Consider the following 17,004-nt stretch of genomic DNA (forward strand, 5'->3'; position numbering starts at 1 on the left):
ATTTAATACTAGATTAGATTAATACTATGATCCACATAAAAGGATTACAGTTGGTGATACAACTGAACTAAAATTCACTGTCATAGTAAAGGATGTGAACACTTATTTCTGTGTGATATTCCAGTTTTGTTTTTCCTAAATTCCTAAATAATTTGTATAAGACAAAAAAAGGCAGCACAATATTATATTTGGAGAAAAAGATATAAAATAAAAGCTCTGTGGAGGAGTACAGAGTTTATGGGGCGACTGCTTGTAGTTTTTTATTTATTTATCTATTTATTTTACTTTTTTCTTCAGGAACCAGAATCACAAATGGAGGTTAACGCACTGAGGTTAACAACTAAATGCAAGACACATGGTTTGTGTTCTATTGTTGTTCCGTTGTATTCTATTTCCACTTGGCCTTGTTTGCCTTTTGGAGTCCTTTTTGCTAAAGCCATTATATAGATTTCCAGAAATGATAAGTCTATTTTTCCCAGAGGAGTAGTAGTAATAAAAGGGCACTGTTTATGTTGCCAATGGTTGTGAGAATATTTTTGGACTTGAGAAACAGTTTTGGCACCATGTGGTCAAAATGAAATATAGTCTTGTGAGGAGTTAAATATGACAGGGTTTGTGCTGTCATAGAAAAGAAATGGTGTGATGGGATCTTCTTCTAAAGTATTTTATACTGCTTATGCGACAGTGTTGTTACATTGATTGCATTTGGAGGTTGGGGGTTCCCTCCTTAGTCCTGTATGTGTGGGGTTTCCTCAAAGTTCCCTCCATGCAGTGCAAAGACCAAAGCTGTTCAGTTGTCACATACATATTTCATATGTGATGTATTGTAAATGCATTTTCTTAGTCACTTGTCCTACAATGCAACAACAAACAGAGAACATTCTCACAACAACAACAATTCTTGAATTGAGTGACGTGGTATTAATACACTATATGGACCAATGTTTGTGGACACCTCATTATAAGATCATCATTCCACATTTAGTCCCCATTTTCTGTAAATCACCTCCACTCTTCTGGGAAGAGGTTCCACTAGATTTTGGAGTGTGCTTGTGGAGATTTCTGCTTATTTAAAGTCAAGTACTTATGTAGGGGAGGTGAGGAGGCCTGGGGTGCAGTCAGCGTCCACGTTCATCCCAAAGGTGTTCAATAGGGTTGAGGTCAAAGCTCTATAGCAGTAGATCTTTCTTTATAACCCATCTTCATCTTCATGGAGCTCACATTGTGCACAGGGGCATTGTCATGCTGGAACAGATTTGGGTCCCCCAGTTTAAGTGAAGGCAACATTTGATGGTGCTGCATTCAGAGGCACCCTATTCAATTATGTACCTCCAACTTTGGGGTAACAGTATGGAGAAGAACCACATATAGCTGGAAAAGACGGGTGTCTCAGTACTTTATAGTTCATATAATGTAGATCTTTGTCTGTCTGTTTCCAAAACAACACGAATATCTATTATCTAATGGGGAATTATAATAATTTTGTGTGCTTTTTGTTTTTCTCTCAGGCAGGAATGATCCGAACTGAGAAGGAGGAGTTCTTCATCGAGCCAGTGGAGACAGGACACCAAGTGATAGAGCAGGAGGATGGTGGTGGTGGTCGTCCTCACATTGTTTACCGTTCTGCTGCTGTGAAGAAGCCTCCCGCCAGCCCACTCGCTGCAGGCCTTCATTCCAGAGGTCAGCTTTGTCTTAGTATTTTAAGAGTTGGAGGTTGAGGCAGATCTTTTTCAAAACCCACTTGTTTGAATGACTACATGAAAATCAGCGTTCATTTTGGGTTACGATTGTGGGCAGGCATCCCAAATTGTTTTGACTTTATGTTGTGTTTAACAAAAGGGAACCAAGTTTTAATTTCATCACTCTTGTCTACAGTGTCATATTTCAAGTGAGCAACACAAAATATAGAAAATGTGCACTTAGATGCTTGGATGCAGCATATACAGTACACGAGATCCTCAGTGGTGTATCTGTCCAGCATGGCTGCAACACTAACCCTTTCCCCATTCTTTTATTTTCCCTGGTGAATATGTGAGGCAATTCATGGTCGGAATAAAATGCCTCTGAGACGTGTTCGGGCGAACACAGTGACCTGTCCTTGGACCTTCATAGTGCAAGCCTCTGTGCTGCTCTGTGCATCTATCCGCCAACATAAGGGACCATGCGATCTCTCTCAGCAGTTCACAGAAATGAAGAAAAGGATTAGATTATGTCATATTAAGCTCCAGCGTGTGCATGCGACTGTGTTCGGGAGAGAACGAGGTGTTCGCTTTTAAACATTGGCCTATAGGTGAAGCCAGACTGTTACTATGGAGCCGGCTGGACTCTTGCTGCGTGTGATCGATGGGGTCGGGACAGCTCTGAACGTGCTAGCCTTCACACACATTTATGATCGCGTGCATGTTAAGGGGCAGAACAAGAAGCATGCTGCAACATGATAAAGTAATCAGAGGCTTTCAAAACGATAGGGAGGGGTTAGATTTATTAGATAAGAAGACAGGATGTGCTGAAGTTGTTCAAACGAATTCTGCCTTCCTCACACGCCCGGGCATTTATCATTCATCCAAAGCTTTCACACTGGGATCTGGAAGGTCCTGTCTTATAATTAAGAAGCTGATACTATGCAGAGTCTGTAGGTGTCTGTAATAGAGAAGAGCATACAAAGACACAAAGTAGAAGAAAAAAACTCTTCCATAGAATTAGTGAGCAGAATTTTAAAGGCATATTTGCTTCAGTGAGCTCTGAAATAGACACATATATCATAACATCTTTGAATTAACGAACATTAGATACATTTTTCTTATATTTAATATAATAAAATACAGTAGCTGTGAGATTATTTAGACCTTTTACTCATTTCATCCTTGAAATTGACAGATTTGTATTTTTCCCCCTAATAAATAAATAAATAAATAAATCAATAAATCAATAAATAAAGTATGTGCAAATAAATAATTACATTCAAAAACACAAGTAAGTAAATAAATAAAAATACATTAAAAACAAACTAATAAAAATGCAAACGCAAATGCATATATGCATACAAAAACATTTCAATAAAAATAAATAAAAATACTTATAAATTGAAAAACAAACATTAAAATGCACTGCTAAATAAATAACTACTACACGAAATATGATGCATAAATAAATAAACAATTAAATAAATTGTGCCTCAGGTGGTAGCTTACCTGGTTTGATCTCTAGCTGGGTCAGGTTTTATTTGCTCTGCCTGCAAACATTAGTTTCCTTTCTGGTTTCCTCCTAACTGCCAACATGTCAGAAGCTGGACTGATGACCCAAAATGAGTGTGTGTGTGTGTGTGTGTGTGTGTGTGTGTGTGTGTGTGTGTGTGTGTGTGTATACAGAAAAACGGTTTCTTTAGGCTAAAGTTGCAAGAATTTACTGTGACTTCCCCTCACGCTTGTGCGATAGCAGGAACCTGGCTCTCGTAAAACTTAACTGGAACCATAATTAATGTCATCACTAACACCTGTATTTGTTCTACTACTTATGTCAGAACAATTGCTGTAAAAAAAGGTCTATTACACCAGGCTTTTGTAAGATATGCTTAAGCATCACATCATTTCATTAAAAATGCCAAAGATCACAGAATTGGGCATCAGCTAGGACACTTTTGCGTCTGCCACTCAACAACAAAGCGGGTGGTGGCCTTTTTTAGAAGACTTTTTTTGCACAGTACTGTTTGTGCATGTATATATTTATTTATGTTAAGACTTCACCATAGCTATTCTCTGTGGGGTTTTTTTTCATTAGCTAAGACATATTTTCATTTTTGCACTGCATCTTCAATATGATTCATGTTTGCCTCAAACCTGAGAAAACAGGAGCTAAGTCTCATACCTGGAAGTGTGAAAGCGTTGGTAAAGGTGAAAAACATGTAGCATTCCTCCAGGACTCTGAGGAAAGCCTTGAAAAACAATGGAGTCTGAAGTCATTAAAATATAAAAGATGGCTTTCAAAATTCAGGGGATGTTTTGAAGGGTAAAATTTCCCTGTATAATAGAAGGAGAGCCAAATAGTGCTGAGTAAGTGAGAAATGGCACGTTTCATGCTAACACTCCTGGTGTTAGGGCTGGGTTCTGTAATATATTTGCATGATTCCAGTTGCTTAATAAATAATGTGGTGGAGTGACAGGAAAAATAGTTTTGCCTTAGTTGAACAACCCTGAGATTTTTAAACACGATTTACATTAACAGTCATTTAAATTAATCCGCAACAAGGACCTAGCTAACGTAGCACACGGTTGGCATGCTAGATAACTTTGTCTTTGAGTGTGATGTAGCATTTTACAATATTTTCAAATAAACCTTTCATTTTATGAGTTGAACTGATGATTCAGTGACTCAGATTTGAGGAAAGATCTATGCTAAATAAAAGCTAAGGGTTTTTTTTGGCTTTGGAAATTTCTAGAAAACTAAGGCTAGCTACAACATATTAGATTCCAGACTTAAAACATGACCACAGTAATTACTAGCATACCTTTTAAAATAAGCTAGCCTGAAGTATTTGTGGTCTTTTAGCTGCTACGTTGGACAGCTGAAAGCATAAAAACATACTGTGTTGCTAAGTACAAGTAAACTAGCCAGGGTGTTATAAATTTTTTGCATCTGCCATTTAATGACTAAAATCATATTATTTGGTTTCACACAGTACAAGATGTTTGTTTTTAAAACCTAGGTCTCCTGTAAAGCTTCCTGGTCAAAGCCATTTTCATAATAAGAAAACTTTATTATTCTCTCAAGAACAACTCCAGCATCACTAAGTCTTTTATTTATGACTGAGCTGAGGTTGTGCTACTCTGTTATAGCACTATGCTAGATGCTATTCTGTAATGTAAATACAAAAGGCAAATTTCCTCACATCCTTCCCCTTCCTGAGTTCTGATTTATATCTGTTTGCTATCATGTGGAGTGCTATGCTACATTGCTAAGTAGCATTAGTTATGTTCTGGTGAGTCCAGGGGTATATCTGTGTTGTACATGTGAATTCAGGGTTGGTGAGGAGGGATAGATCAAGTCTATTCTGAGCACAAGCGCCAGACTCCTGTGCAGCCAATAAAGGAGGAAAACGCCCAGGAGAAGGGGAACGGCTCTGAGTTTCCATAGGAACGCCTAGCGCAAAGATCTGAGAAGGAGGCAGGAGAAAGACGGCTGAAAAGCTGTACGACTGACACCTAGTACTAGTGTTGTTTGGATAATATGAACTTTGACGTGGCTATTCGATGATGGTCGCTGTTCCGAAGGCCAGATTGTCATGTGACCTAAAGCTCACCATTCCACATGGTGTTTTCCTCCATCAACTAGTTCATTTTCTGAGAATTTATATCTCTGGTTGCCTACTGATGCAGTCCTGCTGATTTCATATGTCGTGCTTGGTTTGTGCATATGACTGTGTGACGGTGATCGTTTAGCATTTAGAAGTATGCTGTTATAGAAAAATTATCAACAACGAGATTTGGAGCTACTGATGTCACCTGGATGTTTCTCATCTCCATTTTCCCAGAGCTTTTTAAAGACATCTACCAAAAGTAATGTTATCCCGAGATGTAGCTTGTGTTTATTTTCTGTACAAGCCCAAATCACACAGATAAATCAAACAAGGATCACACTGATAAATTAAACCCAGATCAAACAAAAAATGCATCTAATCCAGATAAGACCAATTGATCAAATCCAGATCACATATAATAATTAAACCAAAACCACACTGATGAATCTTACCCAGATGAGAGCAATTTTTCAAACCAGGATCACACAGACTAGTCAAACCCAGATTACATTACACCGATTAATTAAACCCAGATCAGACAGATACATTTAACCCAGAACACACTGATTATTCGAACCCAGATCACATTGATTAATCAAACCAAGATCACACTGATTAATCAAACCAGGTTCACACTGATTAATCAAACGAAGATCACACTGATTAATCAAACCAGGTTCACACTGATTAATCAAACGAAGATCACACTGATTAATCAAACGAAGATCACATTACACCAATTAAATCTACGTAGATCAGACAGATAAATTGAACCCAGATCACACAGATAAATTGAACCCAGATCACACTGATTAATTAAACGCAGATCACACTGATTAATCAAACACAGATTCCACTCATTAACTAAACCCACATCTCACTTATTACTCAAACTCTAATAACACCAACTGATCAATCTCTGATCACATAACACATAATATAGTTATTATATATTCTGGCTCAGCATTTCATAGTTTAATTTATTTGAGATTTTATTCTTATCAATGTACAGTGTGACAAATAAAATTAATTGTGAAATTGTGCAGCTTCACTCAGAATAAAATGGGATGGTTCTCTTGTCTTACTAATTCTTAAATCTGTTTTCTGTGATCAATTATTTTGGTCTCTAGTGTGGTGGGCGGTGAGCCGAGTATGCACTGAAAAGCCCAGTGTAGTAACACGTCATTGTCACATTCACTCAGCCCAGATTTGTAAATGTTTGAGATTTGTGCGTAACACCCACATGAGCTGCAGATAATAGTGACTTATTAATCATAATTGGCTCGTCTTTTCTTTCATGCCGTGCCTCTCGGATGGATGACGGCAAACACAGCAAAATAAATAAGCACCAAATCCAACACTGTCATTTTAATTTGTATAGTATATAAGTATTGGGACACTTGACCTTTCCAGCTATATGTGTTTTTTTTTTCCAAAATTGTTACCACAAAGTTGGAGACACACACATGTATAGGATGACTTTGTTCCATGAAAATAAGGGTTGGAGTGGAAAGTCTTGAGTGGCCTACTATAGAGCTCAGATCTCAAATTGATTGAACACCTTTGAAATGAATTGAAATTCTGACGGCACCCCAGGCCTCCTCAGCTCACAGGCCTCCTCAGGTACATTAGTGCCTGACTCCATTCACAATTTTGTACTGGCTGAACTAGCAGAAATCTCCACAAGCACACTCCAAAACCTAGTGGAACTACCCAGAAGAGTGCTCCCATTAGCGGTCGCCACAGCGGATCATCCATCTCTTTACCCCACTGTCCTCTACATCTGCCTCTTTCTAACCAACTACCTGCAGGTCTTCCCTCACCACACCATAAACCTCCTCCTTGGTCTTCCTCTTTTTCTCCTACCCGGCGGCTCCATTCTTAGCATTCTCCTACTGATATACCCCATGTTCTTTCTCTGCACATGTCCAAACCATCTCAATCTTGCCTCTCTCACCATTTCTCTAAAACGTCATACATTTGTGGTCCCTTTAATAAACTTTCCAATCCTGTCCATCGTCGTCACTCCCAATGAAAATCTTAACATCTTCAGCTCTGCTACCTCCAGCTCCACCTCCTGTCTTTCAGTCAATGCCACTGTCTCGAAATCCTACAACATCGCAGGTCTCACCACAGTCCTGTAAACTTTCCCTTTCACTCTTGCAGATACTCTATTACAAATCAATCCTGCTATCACTCTGCGAACAAACCCTTTCCCGGGCTGAGACAAACTAGCTAGCTTTGGGGTTGGCCGACCTCCTCACGATGTCTAGCTGCCCTGTGAGGCGAATATGAAATCTGATTGGTTAAAGAAACAGACCCATTCATAATATTCTCTAAGTTTCATCGGCCAGCAGTGCTGATTCTGAAGGCCCTGGGCAGATTTGATTGACATGGCAGCACATAGAGGCTGAATTCTGAGTGGACAAAAAAAATCTAATATCCACATACACGTACTGAAAGCAGTGCAGCCAAGAGAAATGCTACAAAATGAAGAGAATAAACTGTTGAGAATAAATTAATAAAATTTAATGGAACAATTTTTTTGAATTTAGGTTGTAAATGTAGGTCAGTGCTTCTGATAGTGCTTAGGCCAGCAAAGCCTGACGGCCCACCATTTATATATATATATATATATATATATATATATATATATATATATATATATATATATATATATATATAAATAAATAAATAAATATATATATATATATATATATATATATATATATATATATATATATATATATATATATATATATATATACTACACTACACTACACTAGAAAAGTATTAGAGTACAAAAGAATCTTTCTCTATTGCTGTGAAGCATTTTATATCTAATTGTCTTGGATCTAGTGAACAGCTACTCCTCCAAAAGACTGTATAAAAGGCAGGCGTATCAGTGGCTTTCTGTGCTGAGGCTACCAAAACCACCCTGTTTTATTAAAAAAAAAAAACAACACTTAAAAGGTGCAGAGAAGGAAATAAAAATAAGGTCTGAGACCTGCTATTTTATAAAGGTCAATGAGAGGTCAAAATCTCTTGTCAGTCTGCTTCTGTGGTTTCATCTTTTTGACTGTGCTCTGAAAATGTCAGTGTATTGACTGTGCTCTTTAAAAAAATAGCTAGCTAGCTAGCTAGCTAGACAAACAGACAGACAGACAGACAGACAGACAGACAGAGATAGACAGACAGAGAGATAGACAGACAGACAGACAGACAGATAGACAGACAGATGTTGTTGCAAACTCCTGGCTCTAATTTGCCTAGTCCAGCTCTGAATAAGACCTTGGGCCAGAAGCTTATGCTTATGGAGGTGGAACTCTTGTCAGAGATGCTTTTAATGAAAATGAATCAACACCTCCTGACCAATCAGAATCAAGATCTCAATAGCATTGTGATGTCTAAATACATACAGCCTTCCAGACAAATGGATTTTTACAAAGAAGCACATGTATATTTCCTAATGACACCGGCTAGCACCCGGCTTTAAATAATAATCCAATTATTTATTTATTTTTTAAAACCCTAGGAACTAGCTAAAGTATCAACTTCCCAAGGGAGAAATGGATGGAAAATCCCCCCTGGAGGCGCGTTTATGAGGCAAGAACTGAAATATGTGTCTGGCAACACACTAAGAACCCTTAGACTGAAAGTTAATCCATTTGGACCTTCATTTTAAAAGTAACTTACTAAAAAACAGGGCATATTTTAAGTCCTTCGGAGTGCATCAACACCTTGTCTAGCATGCTAATTGAGTACCTAAAATATACTTCTCTTTATTTTATTTTTTTTACTGGTGCCAGTGTTATAAAAAGAGGTTTAGATTTTACTAGTGGGTACCAACCAAATGTCCTCACAAAACAAAAGTAGCTGAAAATTTTTTCTGAGTGGAAATTTTTTCTGAGTGGAAACATATTTATTTAATGAAAATAATTTTCTTATTGTCTCTGTTTTTCCTTAGCTCTCTCACGAAAAGTACAATTTTTATATATTATATTTATTATATATCATAGATTTATATATTATTATTTACATATTTGGTCTCATTTGCTGTTAAATAACCTCCACACTTCCAGGAAGATGTTCCACTAGATTTTGGTGTTTGCTTGTGGAGATTTGTGTTCATTCAGGCACACCGCTATTATTAAAGTCAGGTACTAATGCAGATGAGTGATGAGGCCTGTGGTGCAGTCAGCATTCACATTCATCCCAAAGGTGGTCAGTAGGGTTGAGGTCAGAGCTCCGTAGCAGAAGATCTTTAATTCCAACCCATGTAAATCACATCTTCATGGAGCTGGCTTTGTGCACAGGGGCATTGTCATGCTGGAACAGTTTTGAGTCTCCTATTTTATGCAAAGGGAAAATTTCATTCTACCACATCCAAAAACATTCAATACAATTGTGTCCCTCTAACTATGTGCTAACAGTTTAAAAAAGAACCTATGGCTGGAGAAGACAGTTGTTCCAATAGTTTTGTCCATGTAATATAGTACATATTTTTGGGTGCAAGTAAAGATCAAGGTCCCATGATACAAGCTTGAGAGCTTCAATTAATACTCATCAAGCTTCAGAACTGGGACAAAATGTTATCTTTAGCATGATTGTTGGTGCCAGACGGGGCTGGTGTGGTATTTCAGAATCTGCTGATCTTCTGGGATTTTTCACACACAACAGTCTAGTTTCCATCAAACAATCAGAGAAATAATAAAAAAAAAATCAAAACATCCAGTGAAAAGCAGTTGTGCAAGCAGGAACAGTTTGTTAAGGAGAGGGGGAGAATGGCTAGGCTAGTCAGAAGAACTACTGTTTACAGCCACCGTGAGCAAAAGAGCATCTCAGAGCCCACAACATATCGAGAACAGGAATTCAAGGCAACAATGGGCAATATAAGACTGTAAAAATGTCAGATAGATAGATCTGCTTTTAACATGATGTGTTAAAAGCAGGAAAAATGGGCAAGTGTAAGGATTTGAGCGAGTTTGACAAGAGCCAAATTGTGATGACTGGGTCAGAGCATCTATCAAGTCTGCATCGGTCAGTATCTATCAAAAGTGCTCCATGGAAGGAACAGTGGTGAACCGGCGACAGGGTCATGGGGCAGATTTTTGCCTTTCCTTGTCTATGCTTTATACACAATTTTTTTTTTTTTACAATATTAATAACATATAAATTTGTTTTTATAAACAATATTTGATCAGTCTTTTCAGCTGGAGGTAAAACATTCACATGCATCAAAACATAATCGTTATCGTTAAACCAAAATAAGGCATGAAACACCAGCGCATATTTCCGCCTTGCTCAGTCTGGTGCAGTTCCTTCAATGTGTTTGAACTGGACAGATTACAAACTAGTACATTTCAGTGGTCCCTTTTTTAGGGATTCTTGACTCCATAACATCTGTTCCACGAGGCCGTATATTACTGAATAATAACACACCCGGTCTCACCGGAGAGAAACCCAGCGGACATGAGAAGAAGAGTGAAGAGAAAGCAGCTGCTTGTAGTATTTCCTTCACCAAACCTCTTTTATTTTCCCTGTTCTTTCTATTTATCTCTGTTTTTACCTTTAACACCTGGAATAGCAATTGATTGAAGTCTATAAAAGCCTGACAGATGTTGCATGATTCCTGGTGTTTCAGTCAGTTTGTTGTACTCTAATAAGTTTTCCAAGAAAGTGTGGAATTTGTGATTTATGAATCTTTTTTTTAATAGTATTTTTACCTTCTCAATTCCAATCGATCCGAAAGTCTCGAATTGTATTCTATATGTTATGATTTACAATTTTATATTTATCGGTTATTCATGAAAACATGTATGCTGTATGCTGTACATTTCCTACAACTAATAATAAGTTTAAAAGTGTTTGATGGTTGATAGAATGGTTTATGAACCTTCGGGTTCAGGAGCTGATTTAGACATTTTCAGGATGGAAGATGCTGCATTTTGTATTTTGTATTTTTTTTTAATTCAGAACGTAGTATGTCATGAAGCAAAATGATTTTCATGGCCGGTCAATGATACAAAATGAAGTAAAAAAGTGCAAAGGATAAAAAAAAAAGGCTATATTAATTTTTTTAAGAATTAATAATAAAATAAGAGGAATTCCATATTCATATCGTTCATATCAATTCATATCAATTCATATAATTCCATTACATTTATTGTAACTAGGAGTGGATAAAAATGGTTATTGATTAACAAGTAAAAATGATATATATGAGAAATGAAACACTTTGACATGCTGCTGGATGAAAATAATTAAACAAAAATTGAAACCTTTTTTGTCGACAATAAATAAATATACATTTTTTAATGGAAATGATACATTTTCCATTGGCTTATGAGCTGTTATTTTTATTTTTTTATTTTTTTTATTTTAATTGTTATTTTTAATAATCTGTACCTATTATTATACATTTTATCAGCCGAATCTGCACAGCTGGTTTTAGGGTAACTGCAGCTTCTGTTACTTCCCATGACTAGTGTTTAACTGAAACACAGTGCTGCATGCTTGTTTCCTGCGAGCGTATTTCTGAGCCATCACTCTCACAGCCACACCACTATCATTACTCAGCGTGGAGAGTGAGGGAAAATCGCAGGGTGATTCTCTAGATGGAGTTTTTGGGTTAAACACTAGAAATTAGTAATTACTGCCTTTGGATTCGACGCATTACCGTCAGATTTGACCCTGAAAATCTCTCAGCGTACACACAATCAGATGTTTTGTGAATTCAGAAGTACAAAAGAGGAAAAAAGTTTGGATATTGTGTTTGGGCTTGTTATTATGTTGGAAAACCGCCATTTCTGCAGGGAGGGCATCATGTTCTTCTTCAGAATGTTACAGTACATGTTGAAATCTGTTTTCCTCAATGAACCGCAGCTCCCCAGTACCAGTAGCACTCATGCAGCCCCAGACCATGATGCTACCACCACCATGTTTGACTGTAGGCCAAACACAATTTTCTTGGTACCTCTCACCAGGGCGTCGGCACACATGCTGGACACCATTTAAGCCAAACAAGTTTATCTCAGTCTCATCAGACCACAGGACATGGTTCTCGTAATTCATGCTCTTGGACAGCTTGTGTTCAGCAAACCACTTGCAGAGTTCTTGTGAACCAGCTTCAGAAGAGGCTTCCTTCTGGGACGACGGCCATGCAAACTGACTTGTTGCTGGTTGCACTCATGTACCTGTTTTTTGAAGCCAGTTTCCGCACCTGACGCACAGCACAAGGACTCAACTTCTTTAATTGACCATTGCAAGGTCTGTTCTGAGTGAAACCGGTCTTGGAAAACCTCTCTATGACCCTGGCCACTGTAATGAAACTCAGTTTTAGGGTGTTACAGATCTTCTTATAGCCTTGGCCCATCTTTGTGGGGAGCAACAATTCTTATTCTCTTTACCATAAGGTCCATGTTGAACATCCAGTGGTCAGCATGAGAGAATTGGACTCAAAGCGCCAAATTTTAACTGCTCTAATACAAGATACACAAATTTGTATGGTCCTGCCAAGCAGACAAAAACATGATGAATAGGACATGTGGCGTGGCATGTTTACACCACAATACAGCTGTTATCACTTAGGGTGTACTTACTTTTGTTGCCAGCTATTTAGACAATAATGTTGAGTTGTTTTTAGAGGACAGTTAATCTGTACTGTTATACGAACTGCACATTGAATACTCAAAAATATATCCAAGTTTCACTTCTATAGTTTTGTCCCTTGAGAAGATACTAAAATGGTTGCTGGAATGGTGTTGCTCTTGTTGTTGTTGAATGTTTTTTGTTAAAAGATGTCTCTTGGAAATAAGAAAGGAAAAAAAACGTGTATTGTAAACATGTATTTTGGCATTTGACTAATATTTTGTCTAATTGTTTTTCGATTAACTTTTTTTTTACGTTTTTTATATGTTACTTAGAAGTCCCTAGGTGAACAGGCCTACACTATATGGACATACCAATACCAATACCATACACATACCAATCTTATTCTCAGGTGTCCACAAACTTTTATCCATACAGTGTATATGAATTTTGGCTTGTAATAGATGTTTTCCCAGCTCATGCCGCATTCCCAGGATTATCGAATCTCCGGATGCACCAAGGCCCGGCCCGGAATGATGAATCCTGCACATTTTCTTGATCTGCATCCATACGATTAATTACTTGACTGATACATATGACATGTTTCTCATTAAAGATTGACTCTACAGCGATGCACAACATGGCTGTATTAATAGATGTTGTCATGCCCTTATTTAGAGATGCTTTCCGAGGTAATCGAATTCCCATCTGACACCTCGAGCCTATCAGAATTCATTAAGACATTTCATATAAACGTTCTCCATTTCTGCTGGCAACCAGAAAACTTTCTGAGATCAAACTGCAAATATGTTCTGAGGGGTGTAACTTGAATATGCTCTAGACAATATAAAAGGTGACAGGGAAAGCGTTTTGAACCAGTTATTGTTAAGCAACATGTCTTTAAAATGTGGTGTAAAATCGCGAGTGCGTTACATCCTGCCACCGAAACGGTATCATTATTACAGGACTCATGCTGGGGCACTGTTGCGAGTGAATGTAAGAGCATTTCAATTGATTTCAGATGGTTAACTGACTCCGGAGAGAGAGAGAGAGAGAGAGAGAGAGAGAGAGAGAGAGATAGAGCGAGCACGTGATTAAGACTCAGAGTGGTGTACGTGGCTTCTGAGCTGTTTCCAGTTAATAACCAGATGCTAGGTTGTACACTTTTTAGTGGTTGATGTATATGTGGTTGTTCATGTGTAATTTCAGCTGGAAATAAGCATAGATGTCTTGATGCACCACGCCTACTGTAGAGGCAAATTCTAGAGATTTGATTTAGAATAAAATGAAAAAATTTTGTTGATTTGATTTTCTTACTTTGCTTTTTTTCATCTTTTTCCAGTTTTCATCATGTTTCCAGTTTTGCCGTTTCATTACCTGACCCATTACCTATTCTGTGTTTATGATGCCGTTGTTTTTCATTTAGGAGACACCTTCTCCTTAAATGTACGTGAGATGTAAACGCCTATAATGTCTCTCAGATGCATTTTAAAATAATAATTTTATTCAGAATTTATCAAAGATATATGTTTTATAAGAAAGTCTGACCATCTTGTATGCTATCAGATTATGATGGACGGTCTATGAGATACATTCCACATACAATACATGCATTTCATTATAGCAGAATCAAGAGTGGACTAATAGTTAAAAAAACAAACAAAAAAAACCCCACACGGCTCGCCAACTAAACGATGATCTGTAGTAATTTCAGGAAGCTGATCTCCTTTTCTTTGGGGCACAGCTAATTGAATGAGGTCAAATTGATTTCTTTTTTCCCTCCACTTCTTTTTCTCCTCAAAGTCCGCATCAGGCTTTAGGTCAGATAGCACCCCACCAGTCGTGGCTAATTAGGTCTAGACAAAACATCTATTTTATTTGTGCATGTTGTTGTGTCTAGAGTGCATAGTCCTGTTTGCATAATAGCTCACCTTGAATTTTATTATAATTTTGTTTAATTTCTGCAACAACACTCGGTCTGTTGCCAAGGGATCGTAAGGTTAAATCTCCAGCCTGATGTCCAAGAGAGCAAAATTAGTCTTGTTTTCTGTATGGGAAGTATAGTAAGAAGTGAGGGCATTTGTGAGCTTAAGTATGCAGAAGATGGTAGATAGCACTTTCATATGAGGATGGTAAGCGTGATAAAAATTGTGAAGTGTGTATTATAGTGTTTATTTATTCCTTGTTTATAGAACTGTACAATAAGCAGTATTGCAGTCACAGTCGTCTGGCTTTAGCGGTCATGTTTTCTGAACGCTTTGCTCGAGCGTTCTTATGTTAGATATATTGATGGATGGTTTTCCGAGCGCTTTACTTAAGCGTTTCTTTTGTTCGATATATTTTAGGATGAAAGACGAACCAGGGCTTGGTATATTCACAGTCATGACAGTGAAAAAAAAGGACAAGGCTAAGCAGTGTCGAAGCAGAAAAGCAGGCTACATGTGCAAGCTCTCAGAGCTAGTCCTTCAGGACTGTTCCATTTGTTCACCACGAGTTGTCATCACGACAGATTTTCTCGAGTCATGTTGAGTAGATTCTCTCGTTTCAGTCCTGTATTCTGCTTCAGGGTCACACAGCTACACCCGGGAAGGAGACCACACACTGTTTGAAAATATTATCTATACATTATTGCATCGTGATCTGTTTCCTCCAACACGAGCGTCACGCGAACATGCGGATGATCCGCTGTGGCGACCCCTGTGGCGACCCCCTGTGGCGACCCCTAATGGGAGAAGCCGAAAGAAAGTTAAAATATATATATATATATATATATATATATATATATATATATACAAACGTTTGTGGACACCTGACCATAAGATTCGTTTGTGCTTTTTGAAAATATAATGCCACAATTATTCCATATATATATATATATATATATATATATATATGGAATAATTGTGTAATTATATATGTTCAAAAAAGCACAAACGAATCTTATGGTCAGGTGTCCACAAACGTTTGTATATATATATATATTTTTTTTTATTTAAGCCAGTTTCTCTTGAAAGTCAATAGACAACTTTTGCTTTTGCAATGGGTCTCGTTTGGATTAAAAAGTTAAGTTTTTAAAAGTCCTGTAGTGTCCATTATAATATGTTTCGTTCCAAAGAGCCATGGTAAAATATGTGGGTGGTGTTTTCTAAACAAGTTTCACTACTTGAGTTTTTCAGGACTCGGCGTCTCATTTGGCAGCGCTCAGTGCCCCTGTAGTGCTTTGCCCCGGCTGTGCTGGCTGCATCCCAAACCTCTGCCTGGTGACTTTGAGCCTGGACACCACACTGCTGCGTTTGGCTTCTCATCCTGCCAAGCCATGAGTCATGAAAAATACAGCTTACAGCATACTCTTCTGTCTCTGAATAATGATACTGTACAAACACTTAGCTTTACTTTCTCTTTCTCTTTTCACTGGTTTTTTGTATATTTATATTTTCTACTTATATTCTGTACTATCATATATAATTTATATTATTTTAAAATGTTTTCCATCCTTCCTTCATTCCTTCCTTCCTTCCTTCCTTCCTTCCTTCCTTCCTTCCTTCCTTCCTTCCTTCCTTTCTTCCTTCCTTCCTTCCATCCTTCCTTCCTACCCTACCTCCTTTTCGATAGATTATTTTATTCTCCTCTGTCTGTCTTTCTATCTTTCTATCTTTCTTTCTTTCTTTCTTTCTTTCTTTCTTTCTTTCTTTCTTTCTTTCTTTCTTTCTTTCTTGTTTGAACTATATCCTATTGTATTCCTTCCTTCCTTCCTTCCTTCCTTCCTTCCTTCCTACCCTACCTCCTTTTCGATAGATTATTTTATGCTCCTCTGTCTTTCTTTCTGTCTTTCTTACTTTCTTTCTTTCTTTCTTGTTCGAACTATATCCTATTGTATTCCTTCCTTCCTTCCTTTCTTTATGCTACCATATTTTCTTTCTTTCTTTCTTTCTTTCTTTCTTTCTTTCTTTCTTTCTTTCTTTCTTTCTTTCTTTCTTGTTTGAACTATATCCTATTGTATTCCTTCCTTCCTTTCTTTATGCTACCATATTTTCTTTCTTTCTTTTTCTTTCTTTCTTTCTTTCTTTCTTTCTTTCTTTCTTTCTTTCTTTCTTTCTTTCTTTCTTTCTTTCTTTCTTTCT

The 17,004-nt window shown here is 37.5% G+C and overlaps 1 protein-coding gene across 3 annotated transcripts in view; it reads left to right on the top strand.

Moving 5' to 3' along the window:
• Positions 1-17,004, top strand: part of LOC124386140 (A disintegrin and metalloproteinase with thrombospondin motifs 2-like) — a 132,427-nt gene that overhangs the window by 49,546 nt on the left and 65,877 nt on the right. For all 3 annotated transcript variants that reach the window (XM_046849788.1, XM_046849790.1, XM_046849789.1), the window contains one exon: positions 1,509-1,680. In XM_046849788.1, coding sequence (XP_046705744.1) covers positions 1,509-1,680 — 172 coding nt within the window. The remainder of the gene's footprint in view (positions 1-1,508; positions 1,681-17,004) is intronic.

This window comes from Silurus meridionalis, chromosome 5 (assembly GCF_014805685.1).
Source record: "Silurus meridionalis isolate SWU-2019-XX chromosome 5, ASM1480568v1, whole genome shotgun sequence".
NCBI lineage: Eukaryota > Metazoa > Chordata > Actinopteri > Siluriformes > Siluridae > Silurus > Silurus meridionalis.